General features: G+C 45.2%; 5 protein-coding genes across 10 annotated transcripts; 3 read left to right on the top strand and 2 right to left on the bottom strand.

Annotated features, from left to right (window-relative positions):
* Nucleotides 1-230: 230 nt before the first annotated feature.
* Nucleotides 231-1595, top strand: LOC122621005. Its single transcript, XM_043798719.1, has 3 exons — nt 231-362; nt 450-614; nt 898-1595. Exons 2-3 carry the CDS (start codon nt 488-490, stop codon nt 1437-1439), a joined length of 669 nt encoding a protein of 222 aa, XP_043654654.1. The 5' UTR covers nt 231-362; nt 450-487; the 3' UTR covers nt 1440-1595.
* An 8-nt stretch (nt 1596-1603) lies between these two features.
* On the bottom strand, nt 1604-5347 carry LOC122621004 (alkaline phosphatase 4). Of its 2 annotated transcripts, XM_043798717.1 has the most exons (5): nt 4948-5347; nt 3314-3555; nt 2285-3248; nt 1817-2218; nt 1604-1754 (listed from the first exon to the last, which is right to left on the bottom strand). In XM_043798717.1, the coding sequence occupies exons 1-5, from the start codon at nt 5102-5104 to the stop codon at nt 1723-1725; spliced, it is 1797 nt and encodes a 598-aa protein (XP_043654652.1). In that variant the 5' UTR covers nt 5105-5347; the 3' UTR covers nt 1604-1722. The 2 variants fall into 2 exon arrangements, with proteins under 2 accessions (XP_043654652.1, XP_043654653.1); XM_043798718.1 differs by having other exon boundaries at nt 1743-2218.
* A 1912-nt stretch (nt 5348-7259) lies between these two features.
* LOC122622655 (serine/threonine-protein phosphatase 2B catalytic subunit 1) lies at nt 7260-15140 on the bottom strand. 5 transcript variants are annotated; one of them, XM_043801272.1, is made up of 13 exons: nt 14964-15140; nt 14239-14597; nt 12661-12992; nt 12477-12588; nt 12090-12235; nt 11810-12027; nt 11655-11748; nt 11230-11355; nt 10959-11040; nt 10630-10707; nt 10272-10356; nt 10099-10196; nt 7260-8053 (listed from the first exon to the last, which is right to left on the bottom strand). In XM_043801272.1, the coding sequence occupies exons 2-13, from the start codon at nt 14405-14407 to the stop codon at nt 7704-7706; spliced, it is 1890 nt and encodes a 629-aa protein (XP_043657207.1). In that variant the 5' UTR covers nt 14408-14597; nt 14964-15140; the 3' UTR covers nt 7260-7703. The 5 variants fall into 5 exon arrangements, 4 of the variants coding, with proteins under 4 accessions (XP_043657207.1, XP_043657203.1, XP_043657205.1 ...); XM_043801268.1 differs by having other exon boundaries at nt 14239-14555; nt 15010-15133; XM_043801270.1 differs by having other exon boundaries at nt 14239-15140.
* LOC122621083 lies at nt 8060-9060 on the top strand. Its single transcript, XM_043798831.1, has 3 exons — nt 8060-8442; nt 8508-8663; nt 8719-9060. The coding sequence occupies exons 1-3, from the start codon at nt 8383-8385 to the stop codon at nt 8899-8901; spliced, it is 399 nt and encodes a 132-aa protein (XP_043654766.1). The 5' UTR covers nt 8060-8382; the 3' UTR covers nt 8902-9060.
* Nucleotides 9208-10083, top strand: LOC122621082. Its single transcript, XM_043798830.1, has 3 exons — nt 9208-9581; nt 9636-9812; nt 9870-10083. The coding sequence occupies exons 1-3, from the start codon at nt 9312-9314 to the stop codon at nt 10023-10025; spliced, it is 603 nt and encodes a 200-aa protein (XP_043654765.1). The 5' UTR covers nt 9208-9311; the 3' UTR covers nt 10026-10083.
* Nucleotides 15141-16988: the final 1848 nt, after the last annotated feature.

Raw genomic sequence — 16988 nt, 5'->3', positions numbered from 1 at the left:
ACAATAACAATTACGAACGAGGCATTAAAAAGCTTAAACAATAATAACACGACTCACCCGACTTGCTTTTTGTGTTCTCAAGCGGAAGTTTGGGGGAAATCCAATTGAATATATGGCAATTGTGCAGCATGAAGAACTGGAAATCAAATTCGAATCAATTTAAATTTTTCTTCAGTTGAGGATTTGAATATCCGATTAGCTGGCAACGCCACTAAGTAAAGACAGCATGTCAGCCCTGAAAGATAGCAGTCTGGCCACTCTGCCGGTCAGCTGTTTTTCGCGTTTTCGTGCTTGCGCTTTAAGGTCACTCTGAGCACGTCTTATTTTTGTTGGGTTGGCCCTGTAGTTTTTCACCGAAAAGGGTAATAAAAGCGCCGAAATAAACAGAACGGAGTGTGGCATGAGCTCGCGAAGACTTGAAACCCATTGACCAATCGCCGATATTGCAGGTTTTGCGCCACGATCAACAGCCAGAGGAACTTCGAAGATGGGAGCCCGACAGTCTCAATCCCGCGAGCCCAGATCCGTTTCGATGGAGAACCCAACTCCCGCCGGCGTTATTGATATATCCGACGATGTGGTCAAGCGACTGAAGGCGGGCATATCCCAGCAGGGTAAGCAGTCCAATGGCATTGTGGAATAGCACCCGGAAAGCCGCAGTTCACTCTGCCCGGTGTTATGCAACAATTGTCAAAACGGGCAAATGTTTACGCCAAACACAGTGGAAACTCGTTAGCTAGAACAGCAGCAAGTGGTGCAAAGAAGTTCCACTTTCTTGTGCACAAAAACACTAATTGCAAGGGTGTATTTTGCATACCTATTCGTGTGTTGTTTCCATTAAAAAGAATTCCACTGTAGTTCTGATAACAAATATTGATTTATATCTGTCCTCCCCAGCTCGTGAGCACGCAGCCGCTGCGGAGGAATCGAAGCCAGCGCCAAAGCCAACACCGAAGGCTGCTGCCAAGCCAGCCGCATCCGCGCCAGCTGCTGCTTCTGCTCCGAAAGTATCCTATCCCGCTGCTGTGCCCATTTACGTCCAGGGAGGAGGACACACCATCAGCGCGGCCGATGTGCAGCGCCAGATGAACCAGGAGCTGGTCAAGAACGACGAGCTGTGGAAGGAGCGCATGGCGAAGCTGGAGGAGAACCTCAAGAAGACCAACACCATCCTGGAGAAGGAGTATGCCAATGCTGTCGACAATGTGCACAAGCGATTCGTCAGCACCGCGTCGTCGCACAAAGTGCCTCCCTGCCAGGACCTGAAATCCCAGCTGCTCGCCTGCTACCGCGCGTATCCCGGAGAGACCCTGAAATGCATGGAGGAGGTGGCCCAGTTCCGACAATGCATCGATCTGCATCGCGTCCAGAAGCTGGATGCGGAACCAGAGGCGCCGAAAGCGGCCACCAAGGCCACCGTTCCTGCCAAGGCGGCCTAGGATCCTGGCAGATCCTTTTGTCCTGATTTGTTGAACTTTTCTTTGAGGCCCCTTATGGGTTTTGTATAAACGATTGAGCGATCTATGGAGATGCACTCAGAACTTAAGCGTGAAGTGTCACTTGCGAGCTATAGTAAACTAATTTAAATGAATCAATCCATGGATGTTTTTATGGCCGGGATTTTCTATTAGTTTACCATGACAAAAATAAAATCCATTGCACATTTTTTGTAGTGTATCTATTTGTTAAATTGCAACGATCACTCCTCCATCTTGCTCACTCTCATTCAACGAAGCCATCCGTACGACTATAATCTTTAATAACAATTAAAATAATTAAAACAACATTAATTACAGCCAGTGACCGCCTAAAATACCCGCAGTGGCAGCAGTCACAATGGGGATGAAGGAGACTCCCAAAACTGAGGCACCACTTTTGTTGGGACTGGGTTTCTCCAGCGGCCTCTCCTTTGGCTCGTTCTTGTGATCCTCGCAGGAGTCATCGAAGTCCTTGGCGGGACCCAAACAGCCCGCGTAGCTCATCACATAGGCCAAATAGTTCTGCTCGAAGACGCCGCGAATCAAACTGGAACCAGGTCCATATGCGAAAACAGCCACATCCTCGCCGCCGTGGGTTTCGTCCTTTCTGGGAACCGTTGCCAAGTGGCGATAGGTTGGAGCAGTCCGCTCCTCTTCCGTAAAGTGCTTCAAGGGCAGCCACATGTTGGAACTGTTCTGAGGTCTGGAGTCATTCGCCAAGTGGTCCCAATAGCCAGGACCTGGAAACATTCAAAGTACGGTTTACTACATAAGCTCCATTATAATAACCCTAAGCTCTAGCTTACCATTGGCATACGAGATGGTCTCGTAGAACATGGGATCGTTTTTCTCGTGCGAGTTGGCTGTTCCCAGGATGTCAGCTCCGCGGAGGGCGTAGCCATTGAAGGTAACCGCGTGGGAATGGTCGGCCGTCACCAGGATCAACGTTTCTTCGGGATCAGTGTTGTTCACGGCCGCTTGGATTGCCAAATCGAACTCGTAGAGTTCATGAAGTGCAGCACGGGCATAGTTCATGTGGTGACCCTGGTCGATGCGGCCTCCTTCTACGAGGAGCACATAGCCGTTGGACTCATCGCCCCTTTCTAAGATTCCCAGGGCCGTCTCCGTCATCTCCTGCAGCGAAGGCTCTCCTGCCTCCCTGGCTATGGAGTAAGTGATGTGATTGTTTCGGAACAGCCCCATCAAGTGGTCCACCTTCTTGACATCCACATTGAGCAGATCCTTCCGGTTGTGTACCAATGCTGGAGGAACTGTGTCGTTGGCGTGATGAGCCAACCACTCGGCAGGTAGATTCCTATTGTCAGCTCGGCTGCAAATCGTTTCCGTGGGTCCTTCGAAAATCGTAGTCTTCACCTCGGAGGCATTCAGGATGCCCATGGGGGACATTCCGCCGCCCAGGATCACATTGAAGCGATTTCCCGGAGCATTTTCCACCAGCTGACGGGCAATATCAACATGAATGCCCACCGATTCCGCGGGCACTTCCGTGTCGCACTCCCAGTCCCGGTCGTAGATGTGGGCGTATGTGGCGGCAGGCGTGGCATGGGTGATCCTGGTGGTGGTGACCACTCCAGTGCGCTTGCCCTCCTTCTGCGCCCACTCCATGACGCTTTGGACCCTGCCTTGCTGGCCGTTCTTCTTGGAGCGCGTGGCATCCATTCCGATGGCTCCGTAATGGGTTTTCGATCCCGAGAAGATCGCGGTGGCAGTGCCCGCCGAGTCCGGCACCTGTTTGTCCACATTGTAAGTCTGCAAGAGATTATATCAGCATTCATTTGAGTTCTCTACCAAATTAGATCCCCCTATCAACGGACCTTGGCCATTCCAGTGTTTGGGAAGTCGTCGAAGACGAGAGTCTCCTCCTCGCCGTGACCGTGCTTCAGGTACTGTCCCTTGTAGATGCGACCAGCACTGATCGTGGATACTCCCATGCCGTCGCCGATGAAGACGATGATGTTCCGGGCCTTCTTCTGGTAGGAGTTCTCCTTCACCCGCTGGGCCTGCTTAATGGTCTTCTCCAGCTGCCTCAGGCCCACGTTGTGCCAGAATTCGGCATCTGAGATCGGATTTGGAGAACGAGAACTAATTAAAACTAAATCGGATCGGAAATCGTTGGGCAAGTCAAGTGCCATGTCACGTATTAATTGCCCATCTCCAGTGAGATCCAGTTGGCACTTGAACATGTTCCGGATCGCATTTTAAGTGCGCGACTAGTTAATGTGACTTATTTTTAGTAATGTACGTCGCAGAAAATGCCTACGCTTTCAACAATTTGGTGGCAGGTAGATCCCCTTCGCGTGGAAAACGACTTTTCTTATGCGCTTGAAACGCTGCTCGATATATATTATTTTGCATTGTTTAATGTAAGCTGGAATTCTGAATTCCATTTTCTCGGCTGATTTATGTGTACTTAAAGTTATTTACGTTAAAATTAGTAAATATATGCACTTGAATTTCCATTTCTCGGCTTCTAATCTCTATTTTATTAGCCCATCTTAATTTATACGACACGGCCATTTAATTGTTTTAGTAGCAGCGACAGTATTCCTGGGACTTTAGGTAATAAAATAGTTGTAAAACCTTAGTGGTAGTCGTTGTACGATTTTTTAAAATTTATGCAAATTTAGGTAGCAACATTGTATTGTACCTTCCAATATTTGAGAAATTAAAACATTTATTTTAGAAACAAAATTACTCTACGAGTAGCGGGAATAATATATAATATATATCTCACCTTAAATGGAGTTTCAGATATTAAAAATGACTTTTTGGCTTTATAACATTAGCATTTCGCGATTTGGAACGTCGTCCATTCACTGCTTTACTTGCGGTGATGATGATCGTAATTAATATTCAGCTGAGGTAGTTTTGCGAGGGGGCGGGGTTTCCACCCACTCCCACGCACCACCCACCACCCACCGCCCGGCGACCTCGACACTGAGACAGGTTACAGTTAAGCTTCATTCGCCGACTGTTAATTTGGGCTTGTCAATGAAATCAAAAGTATATGATTAATCAGTTGGCTGTCTGCTGCCAAACTGATTTATTTATTTATTTGGGTGGTTTTTTGAAAGCCGATGAATATTGTTAACTGCAATCACTGCAAAACTTAGCAATTAGGTGACTAGAACATTTTAATTTGTTGTACTTTTGTCGGCAATTTGAGCAGTTACATTTAAGCGCCGATTTCGTAATAGGTCACCCACCATTCGCAATGCTATTTCGTTTCACTGCATTACGTAGAATACTTAACTCTGAGGTCTCAGTTTGGAAAGTAAGTACAAGTGACTATTTAGTGCCTAAGATTCGCGACCTTGATAGACCCTAGTTAGGCACTCGTTGCATAATTGAACTGGACAACCATTCAAGTTCAAGCTATTTAAATTATTTCACGTTCCAGTGCCTAAGCACGTTTGTAACTGCGCTGCAACTGGGATTCGGGACTCACCTTCGGGTTCCGTGGGTTTGCCCACATCAAACTGGGGTCCTATGTCTCCTCCGGCGCTCAGGGTGCGAATCAGTGGAGGCGGCTGGGTGGTGACTCCTGCCCAGCTGCACGCCACCAGGCCAGCCCACAGGAATCCTAACACTAGCAGGGAATGCATCTCTCCAAGACGCACAACCAGACGCGAGCAATTGGGGGCGACTACTTGAGGTGCCGCTGCGACTTCTATTCAGATGCGGATTCGTATCACAGCTCAGCTTGAGGCGCAGATTCTTCGGATTCAGCGGGCCATCGAATTCGATTCGAAGTGCGGAACGAAACGGAACGGATCAAAGCGGATCGGAACGGAACGATTGGACTGAAATTCTGTGCCGAGTGGTTCTCAACTTGCGACTAACACCGAAGTCAGCCAGCAAGCGCCGTTATATGCGAACTAACTGTCCACCCAGCCGATCGGCCGAGCCGAAGTCCGCGCACGAACGATCGTTTGGCGGTTCGGGAATTATGCCAGGTACCGTGGAGCATATCCAGCTTGTGACACTTTCGGTTTTAGATACGTTCTGTACTTAAAATAAAACGGAAACAAACAATCGTTTAATCAGTTTGCAAGCCTATAAAATAAATACACCCATAAAATGGTAACTATGTGCAAAAATGTAATACCCATTATAATGCATCTATTACCTTATAATTGAAAAAAAAGTCCACTACAGGATAGCGCACAGTCCAAAGCCCGCAACGATGGAGCTGCTTGCAATTGCAAAACGTTTGTCTCAATTAAAATTACGGCTCCGCTGAGATTAATCCATAAAAACGTGCAAAGCGTTTACGAACTAAGGGCGATCATTTGTTTGCCCGGGATTGTGGCACGGAATACTCCGCCGGATCCCGTGTCGATGTGCTGATTTACGGCGGAACTTGCACGTGAAGCGGCTGCTGGCCGGTATTATCGTTATCTTTATCTTTTTGTCTGCAGAGGCCGCTGTTTGTCTTCTTCGGAACAGATAAAGTAAAGACAATCAAGGGGTACCCTCGGCGGCACACATTGCGTATGCGCGTCATTTGCTTTTTGCTATTTGCACTTGTCTGACTTTTGGCTGCCATTCAGCGAACGCTGTAAAGAGTTTATCTGCCGTTCCGAGGGAGCCCGTCAATGCCACTTATTCGGTTCTTTTTATAGGCTTGGTTTATTATATTACTGGATTTGAGATTTCAGATTTGAGCAATACAATGGAGAGCGGCTTAAAGTGCGGTCTATTGTCGTGGTCCTACGTTCTAGTTTCTATGCGTGTGATATTCACGTTTGAGTCTAGTGCGGCATTCGACTTTCCCGACAAAAATAACTGGCTCTATTAAAAGATTAAAATATATAAGTACCATATTACCATATTTACTATATATCACAGTTCATTCTTTGTCTTCTTCAGAAACATTTGTTTTAATTAATAGTTTACTAATCTAGTTGTCACGGAAGATTGTTCTTTGAAAAGTTTGTGTATCAAAGTAAGTTGCAGTCATGTTTTTCGAAAATGCACGTGATCATTTTATGCGATTTTTACTAGTGCTTACAATAGACAGGGGTGAGATCAAAGTCAATATTAATCTTAACAGTTGATGCCATAGTGGGCTACTAAGATACATGAATGCTGCGTTTATGCGATGCACTTTACACGAATTCTCTAAAATTTGAAAGTTTTTTATACCAGTTAGTCGTAGAGTAAAGGGGTATTCTAAGTTCGCTGGAAAGTATTTGGCGAGTGGAAGAAAACAAAAGAATATTTGACTATTTCTCCCGGGTATCGTATAAACAGGGTATATTAAAATCCCACGCTCTCAAGAATCGTGAAGTCTCGCAGCATAAACGTGGTAGTAGAAAGGCATTTGGGATGGTGATGATAGATTGCCGACACTCAGAGCGCTGTAAATCTTAATCTGCTCCACCGCGCTATCTTTATGGCCAAACAGATAAATCGAAATAAAATATGGGGAATGGGAAAACTTCCACTGCAAGTGACGCGCTTTTTGGACCCGTTCATTCCCCTCTGTTTGCACTAAGTTAATTATTACTACATAGGGTCGTGCTGATTTTCCACGCTTGACTAGAGAAGCTCCAGCGATCTGAAGTTGAAGTGTACCTAGAGTACAGGGCCGACTAGTTTTTACTTATTGTACATATATTTTTCATTGAACCATACTTATCTGCAAAGTCAAGGTGAAACATAGTCTTAATTCAACATTCGTATCATTTCCAAGCTGTAGGTTATTTTAAAAACGTTTTATTACCATTAGAGAAGAACAATAGCACACAATATTTTGATTAGCTACTTGTAGCCACCTTTTATTAAACACTTTTTCATGTCGCGTATAAATTTTTGCTAATATTGCCCGGGAGTTTTTGCGGAGAGATTCTATAAGTATGCACCTGCAATCGAAAGCTGTGCAATCGCAGGCCGCAATTTGTTGGTCTATGACTAGCATTAGAGAAAGTTGTTGTATAAAATTTTAACTAAATTTTAGCTAAGGTCAGACACTGAAATAAATTGGCACACACTATTGTCTCGCTTTCATGTTTATCTATCGCATAGAAGAAGCCATCAGAATTTTCTAACAAAAGTACCATAATGTTTGGCAACAGCGTGCGTTAATTTATTGCCACGTCTGACCTTACCCTAACGAGGTGTAAACTTAAAGGGGTAACAGAAGGTCGAAACGAAAATAATAATAGAAAACAGTGTCGAGCAGGCGAGTGCGTCCACCCACTATGAGAACTTCTTGGCGGTGTATCCTGCCCGCACATTACTGGTGGTGGCCGATTTCACAGTCGTCCTGCTCGTTTTGGTCACGGTTGCGGTGTCATTACTGCTGGTGTTGCTGATGTCCTTTGTCGTCGTCGTGGTGCTGCTGCTGCTGTTGTTGTTGTTGTTGCTGCTGCTGCTATTGTTGTTGTTGTTGTTGGTGCTGCTGCTGCTCCTTGTGACCGTGGTGATGCTGCTGCTGCTGGCACTCATCAAAAGCGGACGACGCGGCGGCATCCGTTCGTTGACCGCATCCAGGCCCTTGGCCTCCGCAAAGGAGTGGATGTGCGAGGATGCGGTCAGTCCTTCCAGAGCTGCGGGTTCATGGAGGCGATGGGAATGGGGATGGAAAACAACTCAATTAATAATCGGCGCGGCAGTGTCTTGGCAATAAGTTTGGAGTACAGTTATCAGGCAGTTTGATTACTTGGCTATTTATTAAAAACAATGAAGTCTTGTTTGCGATCAGCTTTGCTTCATGAACCGTGACAGGCAAACATTTAAACGATTTTTTAGCAAATATCTAGATTAAAATCGAAACTATGCTGGTCGGGTTGTGCAAATCGAGTTATAATGGCTGTCAACTACTCTGACTTGTAGCCAACAATGGCATCTGTTTAGGTTGTTTAGTCAATTTAGAAAGATGTGTGCTAGGAACATCGGCTTTATGTCGCTTTTGACTCTTCTGTATTTTGCAGTGAAGGTAATTATTTTGAAGGACACAACAGCTATATACACATCTTTCCTTATTGAAAACCACTCTTTAAGATATCCTCCAAGTTCGAATTCACCAACATCGACTGCACGTCGTTGGATAAAACCTTTGATGACTTCGAGTATTGCTATCTGAAGTCAGTCAATCGCAGCTATAAATATCTATCGGCCAAAGTTAAGCTGTTCAAGACGCCGATCACAAAGGTCAAGGTAAGCAGATAGTAACATTTCACTAAGACATTGTTTTGATCCCCATTTTGATTAGGTTCATGCTGTACTTTTCAAGCGATACAACGGCTACAAGCCTTTCATGTTCAACGTGACTGTGGATGCCTGCAGGTTTCTGAATAACACCAAGGGCAATCCGCTAGCCTCGTACTTCATGGAGTTCCTGAAACCGTACTCCAACATGTATCACACATGTCCCTTTGAAGTGAGTGGGTCCTAATACACCTGAGTGGAGTTAATCGCATTTCCTGATTCTAGCACGATTTGATTGTGGAGAAACTGGATGTTAGATTTGTAAACCATCAAGTAACAAAGGTCTTACCCTTCCCAGAAGGCGCCTATCTACTGGAAACAAACTGGATTGCCTACGACATCAATCGAGCTGTGGTGAAGGTATATGGCACCCTTTCCTGATCGAACTAATCAAATTTAATGACATGTGTAAATGGTAGACAACAAAAATATGGTTTTTGATAAGCGAAACTGAACTAAACTCATTATGAGAATTCATTGTAATTTTCTGGCTTTGCGGAGCTATTAATTGTTTTGAAAATTGATTTGTAATGTTGATTCAATAGAATATTAATAGGTTTCTGTAAACTACTTAAACTGGTTAGTCGACTGCGAAACATGGGTATACAAAAATGTGGTTTATTGGCGCTTTTTGCTCTTTCATATTCAGTAGTTCAGGTAAGAGATTTTAAAAGCTTAGCTGAAATACAAATCAATCTTGGTCTTCCGCAGATATCGTCAAAATTCGAGTTTACAAATATCCGGTGCAATTCCTTGGACAAACAATTTGCCGAATTTGAGCATTGCCTCATAAAACCGATCAATCGAAGCTACAAGTATGTGTCGATTAAGGCTAAGTTGTTTAAAACGCCAGTTACAAAAGTGAAGGTATTTAGATGATTTGGTAAACAAAATGTTCGATTGCATAATCATTATTCTCAGATCAACGTACGAATCCTCAAGCGATTCGACGGCTACAACGGCTACAGACCCTTTATGGTCAATTTGACAGTGGATGCGTGTAGATTCCTGGACAATATGAACTCGAACCCGATGGGCAAATATCTTTATGGTTTCATTAAGCCCTACACCAACATGAATCACAGCTGCCCCTATGATGTGCGTATGCCACTAATTGACTCTGATCTGTGCTAATTTTTCTGATTTTCCATACAGCACGATCTTATTGTGGACAAACTACCCATACAGTTCGTCAACTACCAGGTCACAAAGGTGCTGCCCGTTCCAGAAGGCGACTACGTATACGAAAGTCATTGGTTTGCCTACGACATAAAGAGGGCGGTGGTTAAGGTACACGGAACTATATCCTAATAAACTTATTATGTAAATGCCTGTGTGCAATCAAAACATATATTATTTCAATTTGTTCCTGGGCATGACTTACCCTCCTTGAGGGAATCCCTTCCTCCGGACAAGGCGCCCACTGGCAAGGCGCCCGTGGGCGTCAGACCCTTCAGCTGGAGCACGCTCTCCGACTCCTCCCTGCGGGAAATGGGAAATGGGAATATGGAATTATTTGGCTGAATCCGACGGATTATCGAGGGCGGTACTATGCACCTGAGAATGGAGAAGACGCGCGACATCTTGCCAATGGCCCGTATCTTATTCCGTATTATCTCTTTGCGCAGCGCCGACATGGAAGCTGCGAATTGAGGGCTCGATTAGACGGAATCTCGCTGGGTCACGTTGGGTAAATGTAATGGTAATCAGCTGGAAAACTCGCTGCAAAGCCGATCAAAGCAGGCCGCAAAGCAATAACTAAGCTTTTCTATTTTCGCTCAGGCGTTTTCCTCGTTGGCTCAGGCATTTTTGGCTGTGGCAGTGGGAGTGGCAGTGGCATTGGCAGTGGCAGTGGCATTTGCATTGGCAGTACTTTTTGGCTTCACATTGGGCCTGCGTTTAACACCCGGCTTACCTGGCTTACTGGGCGTATTATTGTTATTGTTATTATTGCTCGCGTTCGCCGGCACGAGCACAATTTTCTTGCGCAGCTCTGTTTGGTCATGTTTTTGGACGTGTTTTGAGTGGAAAGTTGTTGGTGTTGGTACATAGATTATTATGGGTGTTGGTAGTAGATTTGCAGTTGTCGCAATTCGGTATTTGGTTTCGGAAAATATTTTTAATAGAAGATTAGTTTTTGTAATTCACGTGTATCCGCATTGGCCCACAACATCCAAAGCACCACGACATTCACACACAGTCTAGCACGGATCACTAGATCACTCTGTGGATCCCCAAACTTACCTTCCTCCAGCTCGTCATCGGGTCCTGCGACCAGCTCATCGTCGGAGCAAATGTTCAGGATGTTCACCAGCATCTCGGTTACCTTTGAATGGCGTGGTAGATTGGAAAGTGGCGATTAGCAACACAGCTTGATGGGAAATCACTTACAAAGGTGCCTAAGAAATAAGGAAGGATATTCCTGCATACTTTTAGACACCTTTGCAAGGCTAGTTTGAGTTGTATGGCTTGGTTCCATTAATGAACGTTCAATACAAATGTTTGAAGGACCTACCTTCTCGCCCACGAAGGGCAGCGACCATGTGAAGACGTCCATGAAGTTGGGCAGCCAGTAGGGATGTGGCGAGCAGTTGAACTGGCGGATGTTCATCACGTTGTTCTCGTACTTGAGCACAGCTGCCTTTTGTCAAATGCGTTCGATGGTTGACAAAATCAGCGCGAGCGGAGAAAGAGACGGGGCGAGTGCCGGAGAAAGAGAGGGCAGTGAGGGTATTACGAACGCAGCGCGATTTGAACTCGCACCCGCTCGCAATGCAGCCAAAAAAAAGATTTCGTTATTTAAAAATAGCAGACGGCGGGAACAACAACAGCGAAATAAATAAACAACTCAGACAGAGACAGGGATGCAGAGCAGAGGGAGAGGGAGAGGGAGATGGAGAGGGAGGTGGAGGTAGAGGGAGAGAGGTAGAACTAGCATACCTTGTTGTTGTAAACATCCAGATAGTTGGGGGCGGAGAAGATGGTGATCAGCGAGGGGAAGCCCGTAACCTGGTTCTTCCGATACATGCGATACCTGAGGATGCCAAAGGAGTTTGATTATGAAATGGGTCCTTTGATGGATCCTTTGATCCTACCCCGCATCCTGGGCCTCGTGGGCCCTGACTATGGAGAGCAGGTTGTTCTTCTGCAGGAACTCACAGCAGGCCGAGTAGCTGAAGAAGTAGGAGCAGCCGCGCACCGAGTTGTGCGAGAAGAACTCGTTGGTCTTCTCGTTGCCAAAGTCCTCGAGGGGATCGGACCAGAGCAGATCGCACATGGGCCCGTAGGCGGGTGGTTCCCTGAAACGATTCAGCTGGGAAAACGCCACACGATAGATAGATGGATATTGTAAACATTTCAGCGCTGCTTTATTACCGTCTTGATGTCGTCGAGTGTGAAAATCTCGGGCGACAGACCGCCGTGGATACAGAGGAACTGCCCATTGAGGAGGGCGGCGAGGGGCAGGCAGTCGAACGCCTCCATGCAGGCGTCGTAAATACTTTCCGAATACTTGATGATGCCTTCAACAGAGTAATTGTAATGAATTAGTGAAGGACGGCTGATTTATCGCCTGCAGTCGCATTTAAAAGCGCATTAAGTGTTCCTGTAACAACAATCATAAAGTGGCTGTGGCTTTGGGGTTTGCTCATTTTATTCTTGTTGTGAATCAAACGGGAAACTCATCAATTTTCTAATAACTATCAGTTCTGACTTTAAACTTAAATGATGGAATTTTTGTAGAGTGTCTTAGGTCCAACTTACATTCCTGTTTGAAGGTGAAGTACTCTGTGAGGTGCCTGCACTCGTGATTGCCTCGCAGCAGGGAAAGTGTGGTGGGGTAGGTTATTTTCAGGGACCACAGGTAAAGAACGCACTGAAATTAAGTGGAAATGGAAAGCTTATTGTAGAAATGGAAAACTGAGGAAATATCCCTGATTAGACCCACCTCAATACTGAAGTATCCCCTGTCCACGTAGTCGCCTAGGAAGAGGTACCTGGTGGTGGCCGGCGGACCGCCCACCTCGAAGAGCTTCACGAGATCGAAGAACTGGCCATGGATGTCGCCGCACACGGTAATGGGTGCCTCCACGTCGATCATGTTCTTCTCCTCGCGCAGCAGGGCGGCTCCCTCCGTGATGATCCTCAAGGCCACCGCCTCCTCGATGCGCCCCTCCAGCAGAAAGTGCTGGCGCAGTGCGTCGAAGTTGGGTTTTCCCGTCTTGGGATCGTCGTACACCTCTGACATGGTCAGCTTGTGGGCGGGCGGCAGCGGAACATCTGGGGGGTACGCAAGGAACATCTAAGTATCTTACAAATTAAATACGACTTACATAGAAGTTAAACAGATAGCATATAAAGTTATAGCCCATGTCTAGAAGAGGCCTACTTGCGTTGTTAGCTATATCTTGTATCTAATATCTTATATGAAGGAATGGAATATGGCTCTTTGAAAATGCAGTTTCTAGAATGGTCCTGAGTTCTTTCGGCATAGGCTTGCATTGATAGAATTATAATAAACACCGCTGTCCGACGGCGATGTGGGTTAACGAGGTGCTGCAACTTAGCGCCAATATTCGGTTTGGCCGCTTTTCTTGGCCCGGCTATAAAGAAAAGCGAAATTCGCAGAATGTTGCCAGATGCAGCCACATGAGGTTCGTACGCTAATTACAAAATTTGACTGAGTGAATATAAAAGTCGAAAATTGATTGGCACACACAAAACAAACAAACGTAATCGCACACACACACACAAACACACACAGTTGAATGTCAGGACGAACGCCATTTTTAATTGTCATAATTTGGGTAAATGCCTTGAATTTTGAACGCAATGGCCAATAAAATGCCAATGTGTTGCAGTTGCTGCTTGTTATGGGTGCTCGAAGATAATTAAATTAATTTTTATGGGCCCAATAAACCGAAGAACAAATGCGAGCACCGCCTTTTCATTTAAGGGTTTTAGTTACGATGCCGAATAATTGATTAATTAAAATATTTTTACGGCAGAGTCCACGAATATATGGGTTATTAAGAGCTGAGTTATGCGAAGATCTAGGCAAATCAGTTAATTATTTATTTAAAAATTATAGACCTAAATGGGCTGTAAAATAAATCGAAATTTCCGTAAATATTTTGAAATGGGGTAAATATACACGAAAATGAAAATGTTTTCATTTGCTTGTTTATTTCGATTCCAATTGATTTCTATGCCCATTGATTAGTTTTGAAACACGAAAACTTTACGATCGATGCAAGTGCAGCCATGCTATTGTTTTGAAAATTACAAGCATGACTTCCCAGATCTGAAAACATACTTTTTCGAAACGCCTCCCTCTGCCGACTGCAATGTTCAAAGAAAATAATTTGCGAAACCCTCAATTTTGACATTAATGACGGCGGTCAGCACATCGCAGTGCCATTGAAGCATGCTCGCATGTCATTAAAGATACAATCGCAGGAGGGAATCGTGTCTGGGATAATGCTCGATTGGGGTCCTATAGTCTATAGCCTATAGAGATCTTTACCATCGACCATGCGCTCCCTGGTTTTTGTGTACTGCATCTTCTGTTTGTTTCCACTGGCGGTCGTCGGGGTTTTCGCGGAATTCGGCGAGGACTTTGCGGATTTGTCTGAACTAGAACTTTTTGATAGCGATGATTTTCTCGTCACCGAACTTCGCGTGGAGGCCGACATCTTGCTTGATTATTTATGCGGCCTCTGTTTTTTGTTATATTTTTTGCTATATTTTTATGCCTTCTGTTGGTGCGCTGATTTTTGGCGATTCCTCGGCGCGATATATATTTTTTAATGGCTTGACTTTCTGCTGGTGCTGAAAGTGTTACTAGCACAGGAATTTAGATAATTATACGCCTTTGCCTAGCGTCTTTATGGACGAGACACAAGCACACACAGAACACACAAATATATTTGGGCAATAAATAAAACTTGTTGTTATTAGAATTCGTATAGCTGTGGACTTTCTTGTATTTTTAGCCAGGCAATGCCAATACAGCGAGATAGAGACAACTTTGGTCCGCGGCGCACACGAAACAAATGTTGAACAATTAATATTTCAATTTGCTGCAATTATTCAGAGACGTATTAACTTTTCATTAAGTCATCACATTGTTAAACGGATGCTTTTGGCAAAGGGTAAGCAGCACTTCAATTGAGACGGAAAATTGCTCGACACTTTGTGCTAATTGCCCACAAAGTGAGCGGTTGCGAAAATAGCAATGGATTTATTTACAAATAGACGGGCAGACAGGCACACACATATATCACTTTGGTCACACTTTGTTTGCTATTTGCAATTATAGTTATTATATTTTTGGGGCTAATCCTTTGGGGATTCGCGCGGATTCGCCTTAGTCTCGATGATTTTCACGGGATACGACGACGCAACGCATTTCCCAAGTTGGCGCGACGCGATTTTCCTCGAAACTGAGCGAAATTCGCTGGCATCGTTTGGCATTCACATTCACGTTCACATTCAGATTCAGATTCAGAAGCCCCCCAATTTGAAAGCACGAAGAAGATCGGCCGAGATCGGCGGATCTCACGCCCTTGACTCCCACTCTCCGCCGAAAATGAAAATATAAATAAAAATACACAAATACACCCCGCGCTCTCTCGTAGGGTTCCATCTATTTATTTATTTTATTGGGTTAATGTCACACACGCACTCTGGCATCTTCTTCTGCGCCGAACTGCCCTTCTGCGATCGTATCGCCGCCTGGGCGACTGACTGCGCGACCTTCACAGACATTTACACATCTGCGATATGTCCACCCCCATCCCCATTTCTATCTCCATCCCCATCCCCATGTCCCATGCCTCTTGCCCCATCCCCATGCCCCATTCCATGTCCACATCCGCTCTCAATGATTTTCAACTTGACCGTGATATTGATTGTGTGTGCGTGCTCTGCCTCCTGTGTGCGTGTGTGTGTGTTGGTGTGTGTGTGCGTGCGCATGTGTGTGTTTGCCAGAAATTGGGCGCCAATAGGTGGGTGTCGCTATAATTATAGTCTTGACTTTGTGCGCGCCTCGTGCAAAAATATATGCGATCTACAATTAAAACGCGGTCTCTTAGTTCTCATCAAATTTGTATTTTATTCAAGTAAAAAATTGTTTAATGCAAGGAATCAAATAAATGTACACTGCTTTCACTAACATTTAACTCTAATTTTTTGGCAAATAGTTTAATTGAATTTACTTGTAGCGCATTTGAAGTTCTCCACGACTTTTAAATGCTTCGCTGGTGGAACCGATTTCATGCAACTTTTATGCGAAGCGTGGCAATATTTAAGCAACAATCTGTGTGGATGGCCACATAAAAGACACACTCACAAGCAAACAAACAATATGCGTGTGTGTTTGCCCCATCAATGTTGTTTGTCGCGATGGTCAATTGATATGTATGATTTCGCTGCTGAAACGCTATATCGCTCGACAGACAGACAGTTCCATAATATATGCTGGGAAGGATGGCTCGTCCCAATCTCTGAATCTCGGAATCTCCGAATACGAATCGGAATCGGAATCCATTGCAATGCCAATGCACCCGCTGGCAGCCGAAATGCGCATCGATGGCACTTGGATGTTCGATTTGGCAAAGAGCGGAGACGATTTTACTTGGACGCCCCCGCGAATCCGCAATTCGCAGAGAGACAAAAGCGAGTCACACGACCGCCGCAGACTAGAAAGAAATACTTTCCGGTGCTAACCAGTGGGTGGGATTGGGCGGTGGGTGGGTGGGGCCGCTGGGGCTGCGGGGGGCTGTAAGTGCTCGGAAAGGGTGCGCGGAGGGGTGCAGGGGGGAGGGACGGCGGGACCGATGAGAGCATTGCATTCCCGCGGCGAAATTTTGGCAAAAGCGCTGACAGCTCAACCTGTCCAGCCCCCCATCCTTCGCGGCGTATCCATTGGATACTGGGTACACCTAGAGGGTACTTAACGTTCGTATCCAATGGATACTGGGTACACCTGGAGGTGTACTTAACTTTGGCAAGTGTCGCCGCGGAATAGAAGAGCTCCATAGGTGTCACTATATATAATACTTTGAATACTTAAAACATCATTAATATGTCTTGCAGAGATTAGCGTGACATATGTTTGAGATAGTTAGTTATTTAGATAGGTATTTAATAATGAGATAATCACTTAGGCACATAATATAAAATATATTTGACCAGGCATCCCATTAGCCAGCCAATCAGCAATTACAAAAATCATATTCATGCAATCTGCATTGAAATAGTATTGAAATAGCC

The sequence above is a fragment of the Drosophila teissieri genome, chromosome 3R (genome assembly GCF_016746235.2).
Source record: "Drosophila teissieri strain GT53w chromosome 3R, Prin_Dtei_1.1, whole genome shotgun sequence".
Lineage (NCBI taxonomy): Eukaryota > Metazoa > Arthropoda > Insecta > Diptera > Drosophilidae > Drosophila > Drosophila teissieri.
This window is presented reverse-complemented; position numbering and strand designations above follow the sequence as displayed.